Here is a 26,981-nt window from a genome sequence, read left to right on the forward strand (position 1 = left end):
CTTGATTAAGTTACCAATTTGCTGTTACTAACGAGGTTTGGTTTCTGGGAACTGATGCTCCCCCATCTTCCTGTTCAGCAGTATTAACCACATTGTAAAAAGTTGAGCGGCAAGAATGGGAGTTACCTTCAGAACATCTTAAAATAGTATTTTTGTTAGGGCATCACAGTGCTGAAGGTGTTCCTTCAGAAACTTCATGAGAAGTAACAGTACCTGGATTTTTGAAAAAAAAAAAATAGTTCTTGACCTGCTCTTACAGTTGTCAAAAATAGTTAATTGTAGTTTCTGTGCCCTTGAACTTCTGCTGCCAGTTAAGTTGGTACTGATGGTAGTTTCTGCTAATTTGGATTGCAGGCAATAGAGCCACTGAAAACCTTATTTTCTGCATGAAGGAATCCTTACACAAAGACCCTTGGGCAGCATTGATTTCAGAGTCTTTTTGCTGTGTTTTTTGCCTTATGAAAAAGCTGCCGTGATGAGTAGAAATAGCATGATTTCCATCTATGAGTTAGTAGTTTTTAACTGGAAAGGTCTTAACAGTTCTGACACTGGTAAGTACATCTAAACCTCTTGGGTCTGTCTGAATGTGGCAACCTGTAGTTCCTATGACATGGCATATTGGAGAGAGGGGTAGCTTTTGCTTGTAAGACTAGTAATCACAGCATGTAGATATTCTAAAACTCTTATGTCTAATATTGGAGGAGTAAAATGTACAATACTAAGTGAAGATTTTCCACCAAAGGATTCAAAAAGATGGTCTTGTGATTCAGGATTTCATACTCAAACTCCATACTACTGTGCCTTAAGCAGTAAGACTAGCTTAACTTCTTTCTACCCTCACTTAATAAATGAGATGCCCGGTAGCGCTTGCAACCTTAGGGCAGCAATTCTAAATTATATTGTGGTGATGTCCTTCGGCCCTTTTGGTTTCAGGCTTTACTTTTAGTTACCTCTAGACACAGTTATATGGAGGTTCTTAAGAGCAGTATGTTACTGGTGAGCTGTTGTGTAAGGACCATTGACTCTGTGATGTCTTTCACCTGACCAACTTTAAAAGAAAAAAAGCCTGTTAGCTTCAGCTTCAAGCTGAGGAAACTTGTCAGCGCCTGGGATCACTGCTTATCATGAGATTTGAATCTTCACCTACCCATAAAGAGAAGAAAATAGTTTACAGAGAGGTTTTCTGTTTCTCTGAGATAGCACTCCTGGAAGTGTCTTGGCCTTAACTTCTAAAAGAAATGCTGCTTTTCCTGAAGGATCGGTTTGGATGTTCCAGTTACCACTTTACTGGTAAAGTGTGATTGGGAAACATGAAAATTAGTTGATTGTCAAGTAGGAAGGGGCTCTTAAGCTGACAAAAGGTATATGTATATTTATTCTTTCCTGAATTTATAGTTCTTACAGATATTGCAGTAGATCTGTTGAAGTTTTGAGCTCTCTCTGTGAGCTTTCTTACTCTTGGCCAAAACTGGGACCTTGGTGTCCAAATCTGTTGTTGTCTTCAGCTCTGTCCCTATCTCAAGATCCTTTTTCCCCTTTTATCCCGTATGTTAATCTGTGCCATATTGCTGTTCCCTGAAATTATGCAGCAAATATACTAAGAACCAAGGCAAAAATAGAAAATTACGAAAGATAACTACGTAGGCCTTCAATATGAGACTTTAGTGAAGGAAGGAAAAGTCACTAGGGAAATTGTTGTCTGTAGCTTAAAGTAATAATATGCCACACCTGTTGGGCTGTAAAAGAAGACCAGTTCTGTAATTGATTTGACATGCCAGCTGTGATTTGCTCTTCAGAAGTCATGAACAGAGTCTACAAATAAGTTGCTGATTTGGTAAACTGCAAATGTATGAAGAATGACTGCTATTTGGACTTCAGGTTGCATCAGATATAGAAGAGAAACATTTCCACTTTGGGATTGATATTGGGCTCCCCATGTGTGAAAGTTCCAGGCAACGAAGTAGCTAGAAAAGGGAAAGATGAGTTTTCTTCTAAATAAAAACCTTCTACTTGGAATACAACAAGGCAAAATATCAACTGCAATCTGCGTAGTATTCTCACTTTCTTCTGGTTCTGAAAAATCTCAATTCTCCACAGCTAGGCTCTGAATTTGGCACTTTTCACCTTGAATATTCTGGGATCTGGCCGGGTAGAGGAGGCACCTCAGAATTATTGAAAAAGCAGAAATGATCTGTGAAGATACTGCTCTAGCAGCAGCAAAATAGTTATCAGGAGAAAATTGGCATCTCGCCTGAAAGCAAGCATTCTGAGCTTCAGCTTTTGAGCTTCCATTAGCAGAATGATGAAGAGGTTTAAAAAAATGTCCTCATCTGTCTTTATTTCATATCAAACTTCTCTCAGAAACTTGGCCGTTAAGATAAAATAACAATGTGGAAGATTTTCTGTTTCAGGCCAAACTGCAGGAAGTTATCTATGAAATTAATTTGCTTTTTGTGGTTGTCTGAGACTGTTCCTTTTTGTATGGAAAAAAATGTTTATATTAACTGAGTCTTCTTACTGGGGGGGATAGACTGCTTGCATAAGAGATCTGGCTAGCAACTGGGGAGTGAAAAAGAGCCCAAGAGGAAATACTAGTGGGTTATCAACACTGTTAACTGTCAGCCAGAGGGCAGAAGAAACCAACTGTGGTGTCTAGAGATAGGACAATAAGTAGTGGTCTTCAGCTGTGCTAGGGAGATTCAGGTTGGACATCAGGAAAACATTTCTTCTCAGAAACAGTGGTGAGGCAGTGGCACAGACTGCCCAGTGAGGTGGTGGAGTCATCATCCTTGGAGGTGTGGATGTGGCACTGAGGGATGTGGTTAGTGGGCATGGTGAGGGTGGGTTAAGCATTGGACTTGGTGATCTTAGAGGTCATCTCTAACCTTAACGGTTCTGTGGTCTCTTCTGAGCTGTAGAAAGCAGGTGAACAGCTAAGCTGGAATGTCTCATGTTTGGCTTTGGTAGCTATTCACATAAAATGTGCATTCATTATAAATATGTTTCCACTTCAGTAGTGCTCCTTGCACAATTCTGGTTCCATTTTTTTTCCATTGTGTCCTTGGACTAGAAGAGTTGCATAATCTTTCCCAACTAAAAGATTCTTGTATAAATGAGTAAGATTTTTGTCATAATGAATCCTTGGGAGAGAAACAAGCCATTACAGTGGATGTGGCAGTAAACTGTAAAAACACCTAAACTGGAAGGTTATGAGAACTTAGAGGTTCCTGCATTTAACTGTCATCAGTAATTCTAACTTTTAAAGTTATATTTAAAGTTTTAAATGTAAAAGTTGTTTTTATGGATATGCTCAGATATCTGTATTGATCCTGCAGGAATTGAGTTAATCTATTAGCAGTAGAAATGTATATTTTCACAATCACATTGACTCCTGTACATGTATCTGAGCATTGCTGTCCTCTTTTGCAGAACTCAAAGAGGACCCTGGAGATGTTCGAAGTGTTTTGGTTTTATTTGAATGCAAACGAGTCTACTTTTATCAGTCATCTATTTAAGTAGTGATAATCTAGTATGATTTTTATTTCTAATTGACCCTTGTAGATTGAGTTTTCAAAATGAAACTTCACTGTAATTCTGTTTGCTGCTACCTGTTAAGATCTGAACTAAAAAAACCACTGAAATTATATTTTCGCAGGATCAAAGAGACTTCTGAGTTTATTTTCTGGAGGCAGACTGGAGGAATAATGTTCCTCATGTCCCCTGCAGATCAAAGAGGGGTGAAAACTTTAAAAAGCAGTTTTAATTTTTCTAGTGCTCAGTTGCTAAGCAAAATTAAGGTTTACCTAAAGAACTAGAGCACTGCTTACCTCTAGCAGCATAATGCAGCAGTAATAGTTATTCCCATATTAAATTACAAGATTTGTTCAGGTTTGAGAACAGGTTATGTTGTCTGCACTTCCCCATGCATAACTATGAAGAATACCTGGTCTGCACTGCATGAGCTGGAAAGATTAAACTCAGTTATGTCTGCCAGCCAAAATAAGGTCCAACTCAGTATTTCACCAGCATAGAGTAGACCTTCCAAAAGACTACTGGAAAGCAGCAAGCAGAGCCTGAGGTTCTGATAGCATCTATATACTGCATTTATATAGTCACTTCAGCCTTGTATCTGGCAAGGAGTGCAAAGAAAAAAAGTCCGGTCTTACAGGGTCCTTGAAGATGCAAGATTATTTGGGCTCACCCATGCTTGAAAGGATTTTTAGGTTGTTTGCTTACATACCTAAATAGTATGGAACACTTAACCTGAAAGCTGCGTTGCAACTGCTGCATCAGGCACTTTCCCTCCTGGGTAATCAGCAATGTCCTTTCTAGTCAAATAGCTCTGCCACATGAGTCCAAACACTGACATCTGACCATCTATGCCACTGGAGGGTTAATGTAGTCCCTGAGCCAGCTACCACTCACCTGGAATATTTGGGCATGGCTTAGAGATTGATGTAAATGAGAACTGAGCTACGGGAGCCAAGCTGTGCTGTTCACAGCAACCTTAGATGATCCCAGTGATCTCTATCCTGTTGTTTCTGCATTCAGTCACCTTTTTTTTTTTTTTTTGATGTGCACCAAATACTGGAAGCTTGACAACTGCTAGCCCAGGCCAGGGATGTTTGGATGCTACTGTACAGGGAGGTAATAGGCAGGTCTGGGCAGTACTTAGAGTGGAGGAAGACCTACATCAAGCCGTTGGTTCTGCATTGACGCAGCTTATGGCTCTACTTCACAAATTGCAGCTTCAGCACTTGGCTGCCTCCCCCTGCGTGAGTGAACAGGACAGCGCTGCTGTCCTGCAGTGGCTTCAAAATGCTTCAGTTCAGATACCTCGGAGGAATGCTCTCTGTGTGACTCTAAGTCCTTGTAAGGCAAAGAGTACTTGGATGGGACGAAGTCTGTATTCTTCAGCCCCTCTGTCCTAATCTGAATAATATAGGAGTGGAGGGGGCAAATGCTTTCACTTTGCTTAGTGTTTTTTCTTTCCTTGAAGCTTTGCCAGATACTGACCCAAGGGCAAGATCTGATGCCTTAAAGCACCAGATGGTAGGTAAGAGAAAGAGGACCAAAAAAGCAGTTGTAGTCAAACTCATCTTTGTACCCCCAGCAATAGCAAAGCAACGGCTTTTCTTCAGATTGGGTGATTTGTTCCCATAGCTCCCTCACCCTTTATAAGCTTATGAGCTATTTGTATAAGAAATCTGTGATTTGTTTGATCTGTGGTGGGATGAGGAATATGTGATCTGAGGGAATCTGGAGGAAGAGGAACATTGGCTTGTACAGTTCTGCAAGAAGTGGGGAGGGTTTGGGATGGAAGGAACTGCTGAGCAACTGCATGTCCAGCACGTTGCAGTGGCCCAGTGTTTGTACAGTCAGACTGAAGAGCTGTGAGCAATATTCAGCCTCTGGTAGTGGGCATTTGCAAAAGGAAATAGGCAAAAACAGGGCATGCACAGATACGATGGTACTTTTGGTATGCTCTCGCAGCCTACACTGAATGTTGCTGCAGAATTTAAATTAGAGTGATCTTTGCGTTATAATAATTTTAGATAGGAATTTCTTCTGTTCAGCTACAAACTTCTTGATAGCTGCAATTTCACATGATGCTGAACTCCCCACTGCAGTTACATGTGTTCAGAAGTAGCTCTTCTGAGCTTGCTATTTGCCAGGTCCATCTGGTCCAGTTAGAAGAAGGGGCGAACAGCTATTCCCTGGTTCTGTCCACAGTGCTTCTGCCTTTGTAGAACTGCAGTATGTTCTTTGGTTTGTCTCTTGGCCATGTTGAAGATCCCAAGTCAATTTAGTGAAATCCACCTCTTGAGCATCCTTATTATGCTGTTCTATGCAGCTTCCTCTTCACTGTCTTTTTGTAAGCGGAGGAATTGGAACTGCATGTGGTGTTGAAAAGGCTGGCACAATGTGGGTCTATAAAATAGTACAGTAATCTGCTGGTTTGTTCCTTATCCTTTCTGAATACCTCCTAACACTTTTCTCTTGCTGCTAAGCAAAGGGCACGTATAGTTCCTTGTAACAAGTCTCAGCATCTGTTTTCTGAGTGATAATAGCTTGAGATGGCTTTGAGTTTGCATTTCCCCATACACAGAGAAGCAATTTTGCTGTTTTGTGAGTGTGCTAAAATAGAGTGCTCTCCTACTCCACATCTTTCAATATTTGCATGTTTTTATCTGTAGCACGCTGTGAAACACACTGAATTCTACAATGATTGCTCTTGAGCCCATAAGTGATATACAACTTAAAATCTTGTAACTTAAATTAGAAAAAAGCTAAAGGTATTAGAGGAATGTGAACTAATGTACCTTTTGCAGTTTCTGTTGTGCCTTTGTTGATGTTAGCTCTGGAATGTTTGACTGGGGGCAGGATGTACCTGTGTGTGTGTGTGTGTGTGTGCATTGGAAGACACATTGAATGCAAAGGAAAAAGAAGTATTTGGTATTGGAGAGAAGGAATGAAACACATTCTTCAAAGAATTAACAGTCCAGTACTGTTTCACTAGCACTCTTATAGCAAAGAAGCAGAAAGCAAAAGAGAGAAAGTTCAGAAAAGTTGTTTCAAGGCTTTCAACGTATATGTATATATATTAAAAAAAACCAAACATTAAATCAGAAGGTTCTCCAAGAGTGTCTGTTCTATGACAGATGTAGAACAGGAGACTTATATTGTTATTACAAGGAGTGATATTTGCTGTATGACTGGTCGCTGACCCCTCTAATTGTAGCCAGCGTGTTCTGGAGCTTGCTTTTAAGCATTTATTTGGAGAAGCCTAAATTTTGTGTGCATGTGGAAGATAATATCATACCATCTTAATAGGCGTTGTAGAAGCTGAAGGTAAGAAACCCACTGCAGCTGAGTCTCCTGGGTTTTTCAGTAGCTAAAAAGCCACAAAATAGTGTTTTAACCATATGGTCAAGTTTATTTTTCACTGCTTCATCCGTGCAACTGTATTTGACCCCCTTATGGTCACTGGTTGCGGTACTGGGGAGGCTCAGGTCTCCAGCTGTGGCTTCAGAGGAGCTCTGCAGCAGTTGCAATTGCTCTAGAAGCAAGGGCAGGGAGCTTGTAAGAGTTCTCACAATCTGTGTTATAGTGAGAAGTCAAACTTTAAGGTACATGTGATGAAGCCTGTAGTGTAAATCCAAGTCAACAAACGTCTGCAAATGTCTCTGGCAGGTTCTCCTCCCCAACCCCACCCCAGTTTCCCCAATGCGCCCCAGGTGTTCCACATATTCCGAAAAAGAAAAAGCGAACTTACATTTTGCTTTCCTAGGCATACCGTTTCTGTCTTCATCCTACTGAGGCTGATAACTGGGATGTATTTATAGGAACTGCCTGTCAGACTCTGCTTTCTCCTTTCTGTGTAAAAAAATTCACCCGGTCACGTAGCTGTGACTGGCTCTTGGTCAGCTGGGATTTTAAGTAGGGGTGCAGATCTGTGCTTGTCCTAGTCATTATTTCATTTCCATTTTATGACGGAAAAGGAAAATGCATAAAGGTGTTTTTTTTCCTCTAAAATGAGCCTGAAAATGGGTATTCCTTTTTCAGCAGTCTGCCATCTGTAGTTAGATAGCTCCACTGACAGAACTTGGGAAATTTTACTACTCCATTCAATGAATTAATCCATTTATGAAATTTAGATATGCCTCTGGCTTACATGTGTATTGTAAACACCTCACCTTCTGGAAACGTCTGACAATAAAATGCTTGGGTGCAAGATCACTGAAAAAAATGGTCTATCAATTTGTTTTTGTAGGTACCCACCAATATTACCAGTCTGAAAGCTGTATTTTTAAAAGCTCTCCATTTCTTAAGGGCACAGAATATTTATATAAGGAATGTAATGGAATCACAGAATGCCTTGGGTTTAAAGGGACAGTTTCCAATCCCCTGCTGTGGGCAGGGCCAGCTCAGACTGCCCGGGTGCCATCCAGTCTGGCCTGGAACACCCTCAGGGATGGGGTATCCACAGCTCTGGGCTGCTGTACCAGTGCCTCACTGCCCTCTGAGTAAAGTATTTCTTCCTAAGATTTAGGTTTAGATCTATCCTCTTTTAGTTTAAAACCATTCTCCCTTTGCCTATCGCTGTCAGATCTTGTAAAAAGTTGCTCTCCCTCCTGCTTATAATCTTTTCGGTATATGATTAACAGTACAGAAACTTTTCCTTAAAAATGTTTTTTTTTTAACTGAATGTTTTGCATAAAGGTTTATTTTGCAGATTTTTTTTTTTAATATGGTGTGGAATGGTAAAGCTTTTTATGGATTCCCATGGCATTAAAAGCTTGAAGAGATTTTGCCTCTGTATCACTGGATAGCAGTTTTGTGTATGTACACAGCAGCTCGTGAATATCTCCTGATGGTGAATTTGCCTGCTGCTTGTGCTTGCTCCTCTGTATGGTTTTGAGGGGGTTTGATGCACTGGAGATGCTGAAGGTGCTGGGCTGGGCTGTGAGGCAGTAGTTCTTTGTCGATGTGATGCCTTGGAGGAAGTGAGTAATACCTAGCGTGCCTTCCTTGCCTGTATTTTGTCCTCTGGAGTTGCAGGTCTGGCAGAGTTTATGGGGTTGGCTTTTGTAAGGTTTGGAAGCTAGGGCTGTCGGGAACTGCAATTCAGGAGGCTCCCACATCAGGGACGTACATCTGACAACGCCCTAAACGTGGCTAGATGTGCTTTCCATGTCGGCATTAGGAACATTAGGAAATAAAATGCGAAATGAGCGCACGCTCTGAGGGGCCCAGTGCCACCCCATTTCCCGGCCTCGCCTCTCGGAATTAACGGCGGTGCCCGCGGGGCTCCTGACGGGGAGCTCCCGGCTCTGAGGAACTGCCGTTGGGGGACCGGGCGGTGTGAGGTGAGCGGAGGAGCCCGCCCGAGGGGATGAGGGGGAGCCCGAAGCGGGGCGCGAGGGCAAAGCCGCCTGAGGGGGACCGGTGCCCTCCTGAGGCAGGGCGGCCCCGCGCCGCGCTCCTGAGGGGACGGGGCGCGGCGCCTCCCCGTTGGCCTCCGTGGGCTGGATGCCGGGATGCGGACTGGCCGGCAGCCACACAAAGCGCCGCTCTCCCCTCCCTTTGTCTGCGTGGCTTTGTTTTCTCCGTCCCCCGCCGCGGGCCGGGACTCCCCGCCTCCGGCCGCGGCGCTCCCCTTTGTGCCACCTGCGCACCGTGGGAACGGCCGCTCACCCAATCGTGTCCCGCCCGGCGCGGCGCTCCGTCACACACCGCCTTTTTCACTATCTTTATTGTTCTATGGTTTGTTTTTTTTTTTTCCTTCTTTCCGAGCCGTTCCCGCACAGGTGCGAGGGAGGTGCGGAAGACGCCGGGCGCGCCCCGCCGTCCCCCAACTCGGCGCGTCCCGCCTCAGCCGCCGCCACCACCGCTTCCCCTCTCGGCAGCGCGCAGTCTACGCGTGCGCGAGCCCCGCGTGCGCCCGCCTCGGCGGGAGGGGGCGGCGCTCCGCGGGGCGCGCGGAGGAGGGAGGGGACGGCGGGGCGGGCGCGCGCGCGCGCGGGCAGCCCGGCGGGCGGGGCGAGGCGATAACCCTTGCGGAGCTGCCTGGGAGACCCCGGGTTTGGGGCTGCGCCAGCGCGCGCGGCGCCTCCTCCTCGCTTCCCCCCCCACCCCCCCCCGCCCCCCCGAGCCGAGTGGAAGGGGCTGGGGTTGGTGCCAGCAGCGGCGTGAGCGCTCGAGCGGCCGCCATTTTACGCCAGCTCCAGCATACTGTCCGGACACACCGAGGGAGCGGAGAAGGGGGGCAGCTCCTCAGCACGCCGAGCCGCCAGCCGCGCCCCGAGCCCCTTCGCACGGCGTTTCACCCCCGCAGCCGCAGGTCAGCGCCGGGCGGGGGCTCGGCTCGGAGCGGGGCTGGGAGCGGGCCGGGCCCGGCTGAGGCGGCGGAGGGCTGAGGGGCGGGGGGTGCGCGGCGGGCCCTCGGCGCTGCCGGGCGGCGCCGCGCCGCGGGCGGAGGAGCGTCGCGACCGCGGCCGTTCCGGGCGGCGGGGGGCGGCGGGCCGGGCTGTGGCGGCGGGTAGGCCCGGCGGGCGGGGGGACGGCCCCGTGCGGGACGCGTGGCTCTGCCTCATTGTCCCGCCGGCCCCGCCGCGCCATTCATTGCCCGTCACGGGCCGCGCCGCGCCGCGCCGTGGGAGCCGCCGGGCTCGCTCGCCTGTCGGGGTGGAGCGCGGCCGCGCTGCCCGGGCTGGGGGTGCCGGGGGCTGGCGGCGCGGCCCCGCATTGTTTCGGGGGAAGCGCGGCTCGGCGGCGGCGGCGCGGCCGGGAGGCGCGTGGAGCGGCCGGGTCGGTGGTGAAATCGGGCCCGCGGTGTTGCAACCGCGCTCCGGGGGGAATCGGGCGAGAGGTGGGGAAGGGCCGGGGCGCGGGCGGGGGGAGCCGCTCCTCCTGCTCCCGGGAGCGCGGCGGGGAGGGGGAAGTCGGTCACTGGAGGAAGTTGTAGGACATCCGAGCGCGCAGAGCACGTGTTTCCAGCGGGCTCATGGCGGCCGCCGCTGCCGCCGTGGGAGGGTGCGGGCCGGAACGGGCGCTTTGTTTCTCTGCCGGCCCGGTCCGGCCGGCGGCGCGGCGCGGGCGGGAGGGGAGCGCGGCCGCGGCGGGGTCGGGGGGCGGCGGGGGCGGCGGAGGTGACGGAGCGCGGCGGTTCGCTGCTGCCCGCCCCCGCCGCTGGCTCTGCGCTCCGTCCCGAACTTGTTGGGAGCTTCTCGGGGAGCGCGTTAGGGAGACAGCGGGCGAGGTGAGTCAGTGTCTGGCTGCGTTGTGTAAAACCTGCAGCGAGAGCCACCCCGCCCCCGCCAGGCAGCGGCGTTAGGGCTTCCCTTTGTGTCAGGGCTCCTTTTGAGGAATTCCGTGAGTCTCTGGAAGCTGAAAGTGTCGGGGAAGTGTTCTGCCGTCTCTTTGCAAGAACTGGGCGGGCTGCTGCACGTGTTGTCACTCGAATCGCGCTGCTTGAAGATGTTTGTAGCTTAACGATTCTGCTTCTTGCGTTTGAACAGATATCTGGAAACATGGCTACTGAACATGTGAATGGGAACGGTACTGAAGAGCCAATGGACACTTCTGCTGCAGTTACCCATTCTGAGCACTTCCAGACGTTGCTTGATGCTGGTTTACCACAGAAAGTTGCTGAAAAACTAGATGAAATTTACGTGGCAGGTAAGCTATGGAACTTGCAAAGCCTTCCTAGATTCTAGGATATTTCATTGGCTTGTGCTGTCTTTGGGCTAACTGAGCAACTTTATGTGGTTCCCAGAGTTACGAGGACTGCAGTCTTAACAAAACATAGTGTTTTTTTGTGGGTTTTTTTTTTTCCTTGTCATAGGTGTTTTAGTTTGTCATGATGTTCCCCAGAGAGCAGTCTGAGCCAAGCCGCTTGGGGTGGGTGGTGGGAAAGAGAGCTATGAATGTAAGCATAGTACCACCTGGGACGGGTAACAGCTGATGCTTAGAAGGAGCAGGTGATGTGGGCTTTGTGCAGTTTTACTGTAGTTGTAGGTAATTTCAAGTCACTGAAGCCTTGGTAGTCATCGTCTGATGTAAATGATGCTTTGTGGCATGGTATTGGAGCTCATAGATGCAAAGGTCATTGTGTTCTGCCTGTCAGGCATGGCACTAGCGTAGTAAAGCTTGATTTTGGTGTTGTCGTGGTCATTTTGAATGCTGCAATTTGCAGTCTTTTCCCAGAACATCGTGGTACGTTGCTCATCAAGCTCAGTCAGTTTTTGATAGATCCCTCTGAATTCAACTTCAGGGCACTGAAACTAAACCTGCTCTGTGTAATGTGCGTTTCCAAGAATCGAAATACATACATGCAGTGACTCTTAGTCTAATTCTTGGTTGGTTTTTTTGTTTTGTTTTGTTTTTTTACACTTCTGGTTAAAAGTAAGCCCAGTGCCCTTAAAATTTAACTTAGGGAGCTAAGTGATTTCTTAGGTATAGTAACTTACTTTTGGCCAGTGATTGGTTCAGGGTACACTGAAATATATAAGGTGTGTTAAATATGATGAAACGGTGATTGCTACCCAAATGTAATTAGTAATTTTTTTTCTTTTCTCTAGGGCTAGTTGCACATAGTGATCTAGATGAAAGAGCTATTGAAGCTTTAAAGGAATTTAATGAAGAAGGTGCATTGGCAGTGCTTCAGCAGTTTAAAGACAGTGATCTCTCACATGTTCAGGTAACATTAAGCAATTCAGAATATAATTGTTGAGGGGTAAACTGCTGGTAGACTGGCAAAAGGTTTGATTAAATCTCTTCACTGAACCAAATGTGATATGTAAAATGTGCTCCTTGGAAGTTCAAGGCAAAATTAGGTTTTGGTTTGTAATGTTTGCAGAACTGAAGATTAATACATCTCTTGCAGAACAAAAGTGCCTTTTTATGTGGAGTCATGAAGACATACAGGCAGAGGGAAAAACAGGGGACCAAGGTGGCAGATTCTAGCAAAGGACCAGATGAGGCAAAAATTAAGGTACGTGACTAAAAGATAAAAGGTACAAAGACTGTTGTTGTTTTTCCAAAGTGATTGTGATAGAGATCTTAATTTTTAAGGAGCTGTGCTTTCCTAGTAAAGGATGTCCTGGATTATTTGCCATTATTTATAAGCTTTCATTTATGCTTTTATCTTAGATTGTATCTTCAAGAGAATTTACTCTGTCTGTTACTAGAACTGAATGTGTGTTGAAACATGAAAAACGTTTGGCAGTTTGGTTTATGTGCTGAGTATTGGCTCCTTGGGACTGTTAGACTGCTTCACAGTTAAAAGTTGTAGGAAACTTGTCAGCATAGGTATGTGAGTTCAGAGTACATCACTTCAGCTACTGGCTTGGTTTTCTTCTCTCAATTCAGATTTAAAGCAACTGCACAATAGGGAGATAATATTTGTGTCAGAATTGTCTTAAAGAATACATTATTTCTTCAAACGAGTCTTCTGATACCAAGAAACTCCTATGGCAGGAGTTAGGCATACTAGAGTTTACATTAAATGCTATGATAAGCAACTTTACCAAAGGGAAAGGGAAGGAAAAATAAGTATGCTTAGTTGAAGTCTTAAAAGGTTGAGGCAGTCTTTCATCTTTAACTTCTTATGAATAAAATGGAAAATCCACGTGGTAAAGATTAAGAATAAGTGTGTAGATTGCAAAACTGGTCTGTCTCTTTTTCTCCTGATGTTGAGGCTGGGATGCGATTAATTATAAAATAATAATTAAACAACTGGTATACAGTTCTTGTCAATGCCACATAAAGCATCAACAGCGTGTGTTAAATAAGGTAAAGTAGCATAGCTGTATGCTGTATAGCTGATGGCTGTACTGTCTAAAATTGCTCTATGGTTTTCCAGTTGTGAAATCAACTTCTGATCATGAGTTGTTAAACGAGCAGTTCCTTTGCATGTAGAGTTGATTTGGCTTTGTACAAAATTATTAAGAAAAGACACTTTTCAGAGGAGCTTCTGTACATATCTGTGTTCTGAATTTCAGTTAACGTTTTTAGTTGGTAATGTATTTGTAACGGCGTGCGGTGATTGTAGTGAGGATCAGTTGTGCTGCACTGCTGTATGTTCCCACAAGGAATTGAAGGGAGGAGGAGGGACGACAGCACAGGAGGAAGGAAGTTTTATCATCACTTCAGTGGTGGGATACCTGAAGCAGAAAGAACACTGTTAGTGTTCCAGAAGTTGTAAGCGGTTGAACATGTGTTCTTTAACTTCACACTTATGAGTAATCTCATTAAGTGAAGGGAACTTCTCTGCATAAACGTTTGCAGGATTGGGCATGTCAAAACAAGAAGTGGCTTGGGCTGCTAAGATCTTCCTAATTAAAGGGAAGCTCGGTGTTCTAATGCTTGGCCTCCTTTTTTTTTTGCGTGTGTGTGTGTATGAAAATGAAGGAATTGGGGAAAACTCCATGTGAACCTCCTAATTTTCTACTGTTTCTCTTCTTAGCGATTTGAGTAATTGTTCTGCCAGTTACTTGTTGAAGCACTGGGCTTGTTTGCCTGTGAGAATTTCAAAGCAATACGGTTGAAGATGAATTTTAAGCATGACTGTTGTCTGTGAATGAAGTACATCTGAATCAGCCGAATTTCCATATGATTTTAAGATTTGAAATTTTATACTTGCAGGCACTCTTGGAAAGAACCGGCTACACTCTTGATGTGACTACAGGACAGAGAAAGTATGGTGGGCCTCCTCCAGAGTCTGTATATTCAGGACAGCAGCCTTCTGTTGGAACAGAGGTAAGGAGCAGGAGGTACTTATGGGGGTGCAATTGTACTTCTCGGGTGTATTTTTTTCTATAAGCAATGCTCTGTGTCTGTTGTAGATATTTGTGGGTAAGATTCCAAGAGATTTGTTTGAAGATGAACTTGTTCCGTTATTTGAGAAAGCCGGACCTATATGGGATCTCCGTTTAATGATGGATCCGTTAACTGGTCTAAATAGAGGATATGCATTTGTCACATTTTGTACTAAAGAAGCAGCTCAGGAGGCTGTTAAGCTGGTAAGTTTTTTCATTTGCCTGTTTTTTTTTTCCTTTTTGGTAAGAACATTGTGGCTTTTAAGCAGTTGTCCTTACGCTTATGTCTGAATGCTTAAAATTAAGCTGTGTCATTGTTATATCATTTCACAAATGTCCACTCGGCATTTTTAAGTATTTCTGCGTTATCATGCATAAAAATCTTTGCAAGACAGGTGTTAGGGACACCATAATAAAACCAAGTAAGTCTGGTCCGGTTAGGTGCGCATTTACTATTTATGAAAGTTGTGTTAGCAGCGGTGGCTGCTGAGTTGTTTGGATGAGTTTTGAAGGAGGTGCTGATTGAGTTGCTGCAGTGCAAAGGAGTTGGTTGGGCTTTGTATGATTTCTGCTTTGCTCGTGTACCAGCAGAGGGCACCGTGGTAGAAAAATGTATCTAAAGTCACACAATTTCATGAGATACTTCACAGGAGAGAGAATCACTTTTAAGACTTTGCTGTCTGTTCAAACAGACTGGAAAATGACAGAAAAGATATGGGTTAAAAAGTTTACGCTGTTTATACAGACGTGTGAAGTATTCTGGTGTGATAGGAAAACTCATTAAGAGTTGTCTGAGTTTATGCATGAAGCAACCTTTTCTTTTTCAAAGACCCCCCCATTCTTTGTCTTTCCAGTTAAATGAAATGTGAATCTTTTTGAGCTGGCTGCTGTTGCATTGATGTGGCTGAGGTGATCCTAAGAGTGTGAACAGTCCTCATTCTGAGTTATACTGATACTGTATAAACCCGGTAGTGTTATAATCTCTTTTGTAATAGGGTGCACACACTGATAATGAAAATCAATCGATAGAGACAAGTAAAGCTAAACATAGGACTGTCTCCCAAAAAGTATCAAAGTATCTGTATAAAAAAAAATAAATACAAAAAAGGGTGGTATCTGCTGTTTAACTTCTTAACAAGAACATTCAGTGTTCCCGTGCACAATCCAAATACACTTAGGAAAACTCAGCTGTTTGCATGTACCTCTTTGTACTTTCATTGTCAGCTTAGCTATTTGTAATGTGTGTAAACTCTTCAGAGCTGCGCACATGACTTACCAAAAGAGTGGAACAAGTCAAATACGTTATCAGAGGTACCTATTAATCAAAGATATTTTTCCTCAGCTGCACTTTGCTTAAATACAGCGTGTTTCTTTGAGGGTCTGAGAAGTCATTTGTTTTCCTAGAAGTAATGTGTCAGATACCTGGCCTCAGTCTTGCACTCAGTGATGCAAGGGAGGAAGGTACTTAATGCCTCTGTACACTTGATCTTTGATGAGCAGGAAAAAAGTAAAGCATTCTCCTGTCTTTCAGTTTGATACCTACTGAGGATAATAGTTGAAAAGTGTTAGGAATGATAGGGCAGATTTTCAGTCTTCATGCTAACCTCTGTGGGGACAGGGTTAGTTCTGACGAATGCCACAAGATCCAATTGAGCTTTTGAGTGGTCCCAGCCATAGCAGGCTGGCTGGTTTGGTGTATTAGAAGTTGCCCGAGTTGTCAAAGAGTGACTTGCATGAGAATCAGCAAAATATGTCTGTGGAGCTCTGCTGAAAATAGTGGATTGATGACTTATATTAGTTACATGTGTGTGGGACAGGTAACAGAACACTGAACCCTTGGTCAGCTGTTTTAGCATCCTAGTATTTTAACCTGCAGTGTTCTTTTTGATACTGCATAAAACCTTCTGATGTATAGACAACTGTTTTTGCAGCTTTCTGGATACAGTGAGATAGCGATCATTCTCTATTTCCCATTTTCTTCCTAGTGGCTTTTTTTCCCCCCATTTAGGATTCTGAAATTTACCAAAAATGAGGCTAAAAGTCAGCGTGTTGCCTTAGATCTCTGGGTAGTAAGAGGCAGCTACGAAGTTTTGTCAGTACCCAAACAGCAGGAAATACTGACTTAACCTCTTCATTTACCAGAAGAAATCTTGGACTTAAATGGTATTTTGTTTACGTGTAGCACCAGCAGCTTAAAAAGGGAGAGCTCCCCAAATTGAGTCTGAAATAGCTTTGATGCTGTGCTTCAGACAAAAAATGGAATGGTGCCGTGCAGTGATACCGGGAAGACCTAAAGATACGAACAGTAGTTAATTTATTTTATGTCTAATACTTGATCCAGCGTGCAGTCCACCATCTCTGCCCTGCTGCCAGCTGCTTAAGTACACACGGCATCTCAAGTGTTGTTCACGCAAACACCACCTGTCAGAAGTTGGGTGTGACTTCTTTCAGGCATCTCTTCTCTGTCAGTGTGTGGTTTGCCTTCTGATTCTGTACTCCGAGTGTTACGTTCTGGTTGGCTTTATACACACATACGCAGTTATACTTTCTACTGTTTTATATGGAGTTGTTGGTTTTCAGTTTTGGAAATTATTTCAGAAGGATTAGTATTACTGTGGGCATGCATAGAAATTAGAACCTGTGGGCTGAGCTTGTGTGAGAATATATACTGTATGCTGCTATAATCGGAAATATTTTTTGACCAGAGCAAATAGAAGTTTGATCAAAGTGCAGGTAAAGGTGTTATGCAGGCATTCTCCTTAAGCAGTTTGCCAGCTATGCACAGCAGCCCAGCTTGTTCACTGCTAGAAATAAACTGCAGGTGAAGTGAGTGAAATGGCAAAGCAGATCATAACCTTACTTCACCTGTCTGTGAAGAGGTTCTGGAAGAACTTAGCAAAAAAATAGAAGTCTTCTGTAGTGTCTACAGGGTACTCATGTCTCTGCTGGCTTTGGGCGTGGATTGAGTGGTGACAGGAGGGAAAAGCATTATGCTGACATTGCTAATTTGGTGGCCTGACTGTTGTGGCACTTAATCCAGCACTGGGCCTGTGTGTGCCTTATCTAAGTTTGCAGTTGGTTTGCAAACTGTTTACATAAAAAGCACCAGCTATACATTTAGGAGCACCTAATTGCAGGCTGCCTTGTCAGAGGTAGGAGAAATATGAGATAGAAAATAGTAGTTAATATATTGTAGCATGATAAACTAATGTCAGTGTGGAATTGCAGTATGTTAGAATAATGAAGAATCATTCTTGTTACGAGGTGTGGGAGGGTCATTTGGATTAAATGTGGAGTCAGACTTTAGCCTTAGATTTTAAAAGGAACATTTAGATAATATATTGGCTAAAACTTACCTATATGTTCAGTTTAAGAAGCATCTTTTTGCGTCTTGTATCCAGATGCATAAGGGGCTAGCTTTTTTTAAAGGTGTTTCTTTTAAAGGATTTTTTTCCCCATTATAATTGGTTTCTTTGTTAATGCGTATGAGTCTTGTCAGTGTTCACAGCTCCTAAACATATGTACGTATTGCTGTGTGATTTTGTTTCCAACTTCAAAATCAAGTCTTCTGCCACACAGTCAACAGATAGGGAGATGCTTTTTGCTGCCCTTCATTGTGTTTTGCTACATAACTAGTTGGAAAGATGCCACTGAAAATCATTTCTGCATCTCTTTCAGCTCACTTCTGCTACAGTCATATAGCTTTGGCAATTCTCAATTACGTGGGTTTTTTTTTTACTACGTGTATGTCTAAATAAATACACATCTTCACCCTGCTTTTTAGTGCACCAAGCAGGAAAGGGGTGTGGAAGACTTTGCACACGTGGGGAGGTTTGCCACCAGACACAAAACCGCTTGCTAGATTAAATAGCTAGATTAAATTTTGAAATGCTACCTATTACTTGTCGATAAAACATTGACCACAAAACACATTTTCCTAGCTGAAGAACTGCCTGTTGCTGGGCTTGCAATTGGAAAAGGGTTGACATACCACCATGTGACCTCTTTGCTGCTTATTTGGATGACATATGTCTGTCTGCATCCTAGTGAAAGGCACTTGGTTTGTCAGCAGTTGTCTGCAGCGGTGTATATTTTTTCCCCTTGAACTGCTGATATGTTCAGGCTGTCTGTTTTGGGAGAGGCACTTGAGCAGAAATCCTAGGATTTCAAAGCAGTAGAAGGTTCTGCTGCTTACTTGTCTGTGTGTAATCTACATGCTTTGGAAAGAATTCAGCAATCGCTCTTGCGTGCTTTGCGGAGAAGACCTGAGCGTGGCTGTCTGTCTTTTGTGAACTACAGAGCTTTGGAAGGGAATCTGACTTTAATTGCAACACCTGTCTTGTATTATACACAATTCAGTTTAAGGATTCACAGATGCAATCTGTAGAGGAACTTGGATTTTTTTCCATGCTGCTGTGAAGGGATAACCCTTGCCTGTTGTGACCTGGGCATAATCATAACTTTCAGTAGTTCCACAAAAAATCTGAAGAAACCTATTAAGGAATGGGCTTGAACAAAAAGGGGAAGGTAGTTGTTGGCTGACGCTATGAAGGTAGTCTAAGGAACATAGGTATAGTGCAAAATAATTGAGTATATATCCTAAGAATGTTTTAAATGTCAAAGAATATATGCATTACTAAGTGCTGTATTTTAGAAGCATTTGATAGTGCTGCTGTTGGAGAAGAGTGAAAGTTACCTACCTAATGGTTGTCTTTTTTTCTTTCAGTACAACAATCACGAAATTCGCTCTGGAAAACACATTGGTGTATGCATCTCTGTTGCCAATAATAGACTTTTTGTTGGTTCTATTCCTAAGAGTAAAACCAAGGAGCAAATTGTTGAAGAATTCAGCAAAGTAACAGGTAACTCAGTAACCGTTGTATTGAGCTGGAAGGTATCAGATGTGATCAGTAATGAACTTTTTGCTATCTCTGTCTTGTTGATTGATGATGACTGATAGGACTTAGCATTTCCCTTGACTTTTGGAATTTATGGTTTGGTGGTTTTTTCTGTAGTTACACGAGGTGTGCAGTTCCAGTTTTACTGAGAAGATGTGTGTAATGTTTAAAAAGGCCATACAAACAAATGTGTGGTTTGATTATTTCAGTACTACCAGATGTTTCAAAAGCTTTTCAAGATGGAACTGAAGCAAATTGGAGAACGTAACCATTTTTGTGCTTCAGAATTCTTAGCGTTTTGATAAGGATCTCTTTTTGTTAATAGCATATAAACTTGACAAGGTAACATTTTATGGCTTCCTCTGTTACTGAATGCTATACTTCAGGTTTCCTGGAGCAACACTGAAACTCTTTAGATGTCTTGAAATCGTGCAAGTTTAACCTTTTGTTCTTTGGACATCCATGGAAAAAGCACATGTTGATAAGTATTGTGACTTAGGGGTTTGTGAGGAGGAGTGACAAAACACAACTTTGGGCTGCCCTCCCTCCTCTGGTCAGTGAGGTGAAAGGTACTCTTCCATAGTTTCTAAGCTTTCCTCACTTACTAAAAGGGTTGCTAAGCTGGGAAAGCCTAATGTCTTTTTGAAAATGTTGGTCTTGAAAGTATGGAAAGTATTCTGCTTTGTAGTCTCAGAAGTCTAGCATGGTCATGCCTTTTGGAACCACTGCTTAGATGCGTACTTCCCAGAAACATAATCTCTACTTGTGAACATAAAGTCATAGACTAAAGCCATAACAAATAAATCTTTTGCTTAATTTCAGAGGGCCTTACAGATGTCATATTGTATCATCAGCCTGATGACAAGAAAAAGAACCGGGGTTTCTGTTTCCTTGAATATGAAGATCATAAAACTGCTGCTCAAGCCAGACGTAGGTTAATGAGTGGCAAAGTGAAAGTCTGGGGAAATGTTGTTACAGTTGAATGGGCTGACCCTATAGAAGACCCAGATCCTGAAGTCATGGCAAAGGTAATAAAGCTGTAAGAGAAACATAATATAATTAAAGTGCCTTGCTCCAGAGTAAGTATTTCCTGATATTAGCTTAGGTTTAAATAGCATCTGTCAGTCTTCTTGAAAGAAAGAGGTATTGTGAAAGAGAGAATAAAAGTATGAAGGTACTGTAGAATTGGTGTGAATTTTAAGAAAACTACTGACTGATGTTATCTCATTCTCCCAAGGCTGAATGGTCCATCTGCTGGTGTACTTAATTTCTCCTCTGGAAGTGATTGTGGTGACTCTAAAAATACAGATGTCTTTGTAGCTTAAGATTTGATTGCACAGAAATCTGGCTATGATCAGAGAACAAGCTTTAATGATTCTTAACCCTGGAAATGCATGTTTATCACTTCAGAAGTGAAACATTTAGGATGTGCAAATTGGAATTTTCAAAGATGCCTTGTAGCAATTGCTTTTGAGAAGCTGACCAATTATTTTGTATTTTGAACTATGTGTCTTTGTTTTTTTCCTTTCTTTATTACTTTGGCAGAATGTTAATGCCTTAAAACACTATGACTGGATTTTGACTATTTCAGTTAAGCTTAAGGCTGAAGTGCACTGTAGCACTTGTGTTGTACACGCGATATTTTGCCATAGGGAGCGGATTACTTGATTTTTCTTCCCATCAGATAATGTCCAAGTCTGTTGTTTTCGGTTCTGTTGTGTAGCTGAGTTGTTTGATGGAAACTCTTAGCCAGCTCATATCCTTATCTCTTTACTTGCTTTTTGCCTGTGCTTTTACTTTCATCTAAGACACATTGCTTGCTGGAGTCCTGCTTTGAAGGGCCTAGTAACATAGCTTGGCTGAGAATCTCCTCTTTGCTGATCCATAAGGAAAAAGGGTTGGGGCAGGGGCTCACTTTTAGGGGAAAAAAATAATCTGCTTTTGTAGTAAGGGTATTGCAGAGGCATTTTGGAGTACCCTGTTTGCAGGCCTTGTTTTTCTTGCTCCGTATTGTAGTTGATCCGCAGCAGGGAAGAATCTTAAATGCAAAATCTTTTGGGAGTGGCACTTCCTGCATCTCTCACACTGTCTGAATTTGTTGGCTTGGAAGAGAGGCATCCTAATCCAACAAACAGTTAAACTAACAAGAACTTCTGATGACATGATCACGTAGTTAAGTGGGAGATGAAAGGGGACATTAGTCCCCATCAGTGTCTTTCTGAGGTAAGCTTACAGGTGTAAGGAATGGAAGGCTAAAGCAATTAAAGCTTGATAGTGTTTTGTCCCATTCATTTTTTTTTTTAAGGTGTCACTGTTTTATTACCTTGTATTGCTTTGTAGTTAAGTGGGACTGGAAAGTGAAAAATGTGTGGGAAAGAACTTGTGTATTTGCAGTGCCATTTGCCAGCTGTATGCAGTTGATGAACAAATGTGTGAATGAGAAATATTGAACAAGTGTAGAGTGCATAGTTTGTTTCTGAAGGCAGAAATTGACCCAGGTGCTGGTGGCTGACCTTTCTGGCTTGTTGCATCCCTTAGTTTGTTTTTGTTTGTGCAGAGGCTCTATTCCAGTCTTGCCCACTTACTGTATGTATGTGGAAGGATCACATCTGGCACTTCCAGAAGCATTAGTTTTACTTTCTGTTGTTTATTGTTGTGTTAGGTTTAAGAGCAGCCAGCTGCTTATTGCAGCCACAGTGATTTCCCAGATGTGAGCTGCAGGTTGGCTATCGGTGTTCCCAGCCACTGCCCTTAAGGAGCAAAGGGAGAGTGCTTGATTCTTGTATGCTTCCTTTGGTAGAAGGCTTTGGGAGAAGTGCTGTAAGAGTAGAAGGTTGCTTTCATTTGGCTAATTATCTTATCTGCAGTTTGGATGAGAAAACTACTAGAAAATCAACTCCAGAGGAGCAAATGGTGAGGAAGGCAGATTTACCTTGGTGTAGCCAGAGGATGAATGGCAGCAATCTAAATACCTAGCAGAAAAGCTTGCCATTTTGTCAATATAGCAACCCCTGGTAATTCAAATTCTGATGTGTTTTAAGTTTGTTTTTTTTCCCTTTCTCCTCCAGATTTTTGCTTAAACGCTGCAGAGTATTTTATGGATGCATACTTAGCAAATGCTGAAGCGCTTAAAAGGGGTGTTGCCTTAAATATAAAGTATCTTCTGCATGTTGTAGTAGAAGACTTGCTTTTGAAGCTGGACTGTGTGCTACAGGATTTTAGTACATGTGCGGACAGATTGTATATGAATACAGTTGTTGAAGTAATTGATTTCTGATGCAAACATTTTTTGTGACTTTAAGTAGTTGTGCTGATATTTTTCTCCTAAGCAGCGCTCCGATGCCACTCATGTTTGAAATTATTTCTGTAGCATGGCCGTGGGTACAGAGCATGTGCTGGATTGGCAGCTTAAGTAGCTAAATAAAGTCTGGTTCTTGTGGCTGCCTGGTAGATGATAGGGCAGGAGACAGGGATACTAACCCCTGGAGAATGTAGTAACAAAGTTTGAGCTGTAGGTAGGAGGAGGAAAAGGAGGAGATCCAAAAGTTTTGGGGGTAGTCCAGTCTAAAATGATTTTATCTTCACTCATCCCATGTTTCAGTTTTTCTCTTAGCGTTGGCACCTTTGTTCAGCTGTGCTTTTAACCTGTAACAAGAACAAAGGCATTAGAGATTCATGTGTTCAGCTGCACGGGAGAAAATTTCAACTATCTGTGTTTTTAAAAATGTCACTTTGGTGCAACTTGTGCTTAAAAAAAATGAGATGATAATCTTTATGGTTAGTAATCATATCTGACACAGGGAATGTCAGTTGTTGTGGACTTATTGTTGAAGGCTATTTAGGAATCTTGTGAGAACCATCTCTGATTTTATCCTTTTCTAAAGCACAAGAACAAGCCAGGTTTGTGTGAAAGGTACCAGTTCTAAAAGCAGGCGGTTGTGTGACAAAACTTTTGTAACTCACTTTCTTGAATTAAGATGTGGTTAAGATAGCTTGCTGGTACTAGAAAGGCACGTTGAAAAATGTTAACACTGGATAGGAAGAAGCTTTCCGTATGGAGCTGGCTGTGACTTCTTTCATCCCCTGAGAATCCTCCAGGGTAGCTATTGCCAAAGGCTGAAGTTGATTATCTGGATCAGATTTATGGTCTAGTGTCCTTTCATCCCATCCTAACTCTGCCATCTAGTGAGACAAGGATTTATCGAAGTCTGTTCTGTTTATTACTAACCTAATTACACAGTCATACACTTAGTAATTATGTATTATACATACAAGTAGATGTCTGGGTGTACTAAATTCCTGTACTTTGTAGGAGCAGGGATTATAGTTTCACTTCAGAAAGTCAAAGCATGCTTTCTTGGGTCCCTTTGTACCCTGTGTTACTTGTGTGGACCTTTAGGGTTAGAAATGAGAAGTCAAATATTGTTATATAGCACGTTTGCTTGCTTTTATCATCATCAGTAGTGGGGGAGGGTGTGGACAGAGGTTGCAGATCTGCAGCTGCACTGTAGGAAAGAAGCACTGTAACATCAGGGCACGATGACAGCATTTAGAATGGACTCCCAAAATGTAAGAGAGAACTCATGGGTGATGTCATGCAAAGGTGATGATAACGCAGAGGTCATTTAGCACAACCTTAGTATGGATGCAGGGACAAGTTTGCAAATGCTATCAGCCAATTAACGTATGTACTTCCCTGGTGTGCAGTGCATGCTGTCTGGTGTATTAGAGTCTATATATGTATTTGTCAGGTTGCATTGTGTTTTCTTGCGTTAACCCTCAACTGCTTTAAGATGAAACTTTGGGCTGATGATTTAGCACTGTCCAGCAGTTAACCAGATATATGTAAATACTTAATAGGTAACCAGGCTTTCTGATCTTAAAAACTGTGTTGCAGTCTTCGTAGAGTTTACTAGCCGTGTTGCATGCTTTAGAGAGATCTGGTGAGGGAATAGGTTTCCAGTTGGTTGGAGGTGGCTGTTCCTTAAATATGGGCTCAGCTTGACTTGTGAGAAAGTCCCAAGAGCGGCCTGGCAGTGTCAGCCTCAGTATCCCTTTCTGTGTTTCTTCCCTCCTCTAGCTGTGGATTCAGGTCAGTGAGTGTCTCTCAGGCAAGCACAGTCCTGCTGCTCCAGTGTTTGGTGTAGCTGTAGTATGGGAGCCACAAGTTAAGCAGCTTGAGAGCTGCAGGCCTGTCACCTCTGACCTAGATATTACAGTGATGACTGTTCTGCAGAAACCTGTCTAAACAATGGAATGTTTTGATAAGTTAATTATTTTGTGTGTAACCAATCTCACTTGCCTTCTTTCAAGTTTGAAAGAGTTCCTTAGTAGAAAATTATTGTTGCTGGGATTCTTTTAAAGATTAACAAAAACAGTGTTGACTTTCAGGATGCTAGTGCTATGTAATCATGTTTGAAAATGGATCTAATATTTTTAGCAGCGAGGGATGTTTGCAGCCAGCTTGTGCTTATAGGAGCGTATAAATTTCCATATTTACATACATTAAATACTATACTTAAAAGATAATTTCGGTGCTGCCAGTAGTAACGATTTGCAAAACTTTATTTGGTCTTTTGGATCACACTTCTAAATCTTAACTAATTTGCTTTCTAGGTAAAAGTTCTGTTTGTCCGCAATCTCGCCAACACTGTAACAGAGGAGATACTAGAAAAGGCCTTCAGTCAGTTTGGAAAGCTAGAGCGAGTGAAGAAGCTAAAAGACTACGCTTTCATTCATTTTGATGAACGGGATGGTGCAGTAAAGGTACGTAAAGAGGACTGTACTCAGTTGTGAGTGCTCGTGCAAGTGTGAAAACAGTTAATAAATACATGATTTAGGTGATGTATATTTCTTCTCACTCTGTGGAGGAGGAGGAGTGCTAAGCATTTTTGCTGTCAACATTCATCTCTGGGTATCTCCTAAAAAAAACCCAAAGCATTTGTTAGCTTGAAAAACTGCATCTTAGATGTATGTATCCTAAGTAATTCTCTGATGAGTATCTAAGATGATCATACCTGGAATTTGAAATGGAAGTGCCAGAAGTTGAATGACTCTTCTCAACCAATTTTCAGTACATGCTAAAGCCGTTTCTCTAGGATAGGCAATAAACATTCAGGTAAACATTTGTTTTCTAGGAACAGAGCAACTTCATTTTTTTATGGTGTAGAACAAGCGCCTTTTCTTCTTGATGAGAGGTTCAGGACAACTGAGGAATTGTCATCCCCGGATTTTGTTAGCCTGGTCTTTTCTCTGGTCATCTGTTGTTCAGAAGGGAAAGTGCATTTCCTCTCCTGCCTGCAGTGTATCTTTTTTTTTTTATGTCCTGTGGGAGGATACAGGATACAAGGGGATTTAGCTTTTCTTGTTCATCCAGATGCCTTGAAGCAGATGCTTAGGAGGATGATGGAAAGAGTCTTCTCACAGGATACACATCCTGTCGTGGCTCAGCTATGTAGAGTCCTTAAAAGTGGTAGAATCTTCAGGATTCCTCTGCTTGAAATGAACCTTTAGCAATGACTGTGACTTGTGAGAAACACACGTGTGGTGTTTCTGTATTTTTTTCCTTAATTGAGAACGAGACTGTTATTTTTTGGCTTCTGGCTTTAAAAAAAAAAAAAGAACAAACTGATGTGTAAAAGCACAAAACCACACTGATTTTTAGTCTTAGTAGTGTTTGCATTTATGCTGACAGTAGAAATATATTGCCTTACTGCAAATTTTTCCTTAGTGTCTTTTTAGAAAACAGTTCTGTCACTTCATTAATTGAAACAACTTGCAAGGATTTGAAGCCTATTCAGAGTTTTGAGTGGAAGATTTATAAACTAATACATGCAGTCCTGGGTTTCAGAGGCAAGTTAAGAGGAAGTGCATAACTTTCTGAAACCCATAATATTATGCTGTCTAATTTTTTTTTTTTAGATTTATATTGTTGTTTTAGCTATGGATAACAACATTTAAAATGCATATTCTAAAGGATAGAATAAAATTAATAACTCCAGATATGCTTAGAAGTATATTTAAAGTCTGGTTAATTCCTTCAGGCAATGGAAGAAATGAATGGCAAAGATTTAGAGGGAGAAAACATTGAAATTGTTTTTGCTAAGCCACCAGATCAAAAAAGGAAAGAACGGAAAGCTCAGAGACAAGCGGCTAAAAATCAGATGTAAGTGTAAATGCATGCACATGTGTTGTATTACTTCTGAAAGACATGTATGATCTTAAGAACTAGAACTTCTAGGTAGTTAGTAAGTGTATCATAGTGCATATAGGTTCTTCAGCTCCTCTGAAAATGTTGGATGTGTTTAAGTTGTTTGCGTTTTACATAAGATGTAGTGGTGTTAGTTGAGGATTCGGTTACCGTCTTGCTCAAAGGCTGTATGAGCACCAGAGGAAGCGTGCAGGTTCTTCACTTCTTATTCTCAAGTTTCATGTATTTATGCGCTGGTCTGTCAGATGGATGTATTTAGTGACATGTGCTCTGTCTGGCAGTCTTAGGAGAATTGATATGGCCCCCCCTGAAAGGAGAGTCCTGACATACGTTTTTGCAACTTCCAGAAGACGTATCCGTTTATGAAATTTATGAACTCATACTCAAAGATCTCACCCTCTTGAATGCTTAACACGGCAAAAAATATGTTTCATGCCACTGTGTTCTGCTTAATGTTCTCATGTATTTATCTTCTTGGGTCTCGTGTAACTTTCCTAACCACCTTCCCTCCCCCTCTGTATTTGCAAAAATAACTTCTGCCACTGCTGCCAT

The 26,981-nt window shown here is 42.8% G+C and overlaps 1 protein-coding gene and 1 long non-coding RNA gene across 11 annotated transcripts in view; one reads left to right on the forward strand and one right to left on the reverse strand.

Annotated features, from left to right (window-relative positions):
• Window positions 1–9,649: 9,649 nt before the first annotated feature.
• SYNCRIP (synaptotagmin binding cytoplasmic RNA interacting protein) overlaps window positions 9,650–26,981 on the forward strand; it is a 25,102-nt gene continuing 7,770 nt past the window's right edge. For 4 of the 10 annotated variants that reach the window (XM_046938900.1, XM_046938901.1, XM_046938902.1 and 1 more), the window contains exons 1-10: window positions 9,678–9,844; window positions 11,022–11,181; window positions 12,084–12,202; window positions 12,389–12,496; window positions 14,149–14,262; window positions 14,349–14,525; window positions 19,048–19,183; window positions 20,042–20,247; window positions 24,836–24,985; window positions 26,263–26,384. In XM_046938900.1, coding sequence (XP_046794856.1) covers window positions 11,034–11,181; window positions 12,084–12,202; window positions 12,389–12,496; window positions 14,149–14,262; window positions 14,349–14,525; window positions 19,048–19,183; window positions 20,042–20,247; window positions 24,836–24,985; window positions 26,263–26,384 — 1,280 coding nt within the window. In that variant the 5' untranslated portion in view covers window positions 9,678–9,844; window positions 11,022–11,033. Of the gene's footprint in view, window positions 9,845–10,483; window positions 10,763–11,021; window positions 11,182–12,083; window positions 12,203–12,388; window positions 12,497–14,148; window positions 14,263–14,348; window positions 14,526–19,047; window positions 19,184–20,041; window positions 20,248–24,835; window positions 24,986–26,262; window positions 26,385–26,981 lie in introns of those variants that run through there. The other 6 variants (XM_046938905.1, XM_046938906.1, XM_046938907.1 and 3 more) reach the window with 3 other exon arrangements.
• On the reverse strand, window positions 24,767–26,263 carry LOC121110509. Its single transcript, XR_005859081.1, has 2 exons — window positions 25,237–26,263; window positions 24,767–25,140 (listed from the first exon to the last, which is right to left on the reverse strand). It is a non-coding gene; the product is annotated as an uncharacterized LOC121110509 (long non-coding RNA).

The sequence above is a fragment of the Gallus gallus genome, chromosome 3, assembly GCF_016699485.2.
Source record: "Gallus gallus isolate bGalGal1 chromosome 3, bGalGal1.mat.broiler.GRCg7b, whole genome shotgun sequence".
Lineage (NCBI taxonomy): Eukaryota > Metazoa > Chordata > Aves > Galliformes > Phasianidae > Gallus > Gallus gallus.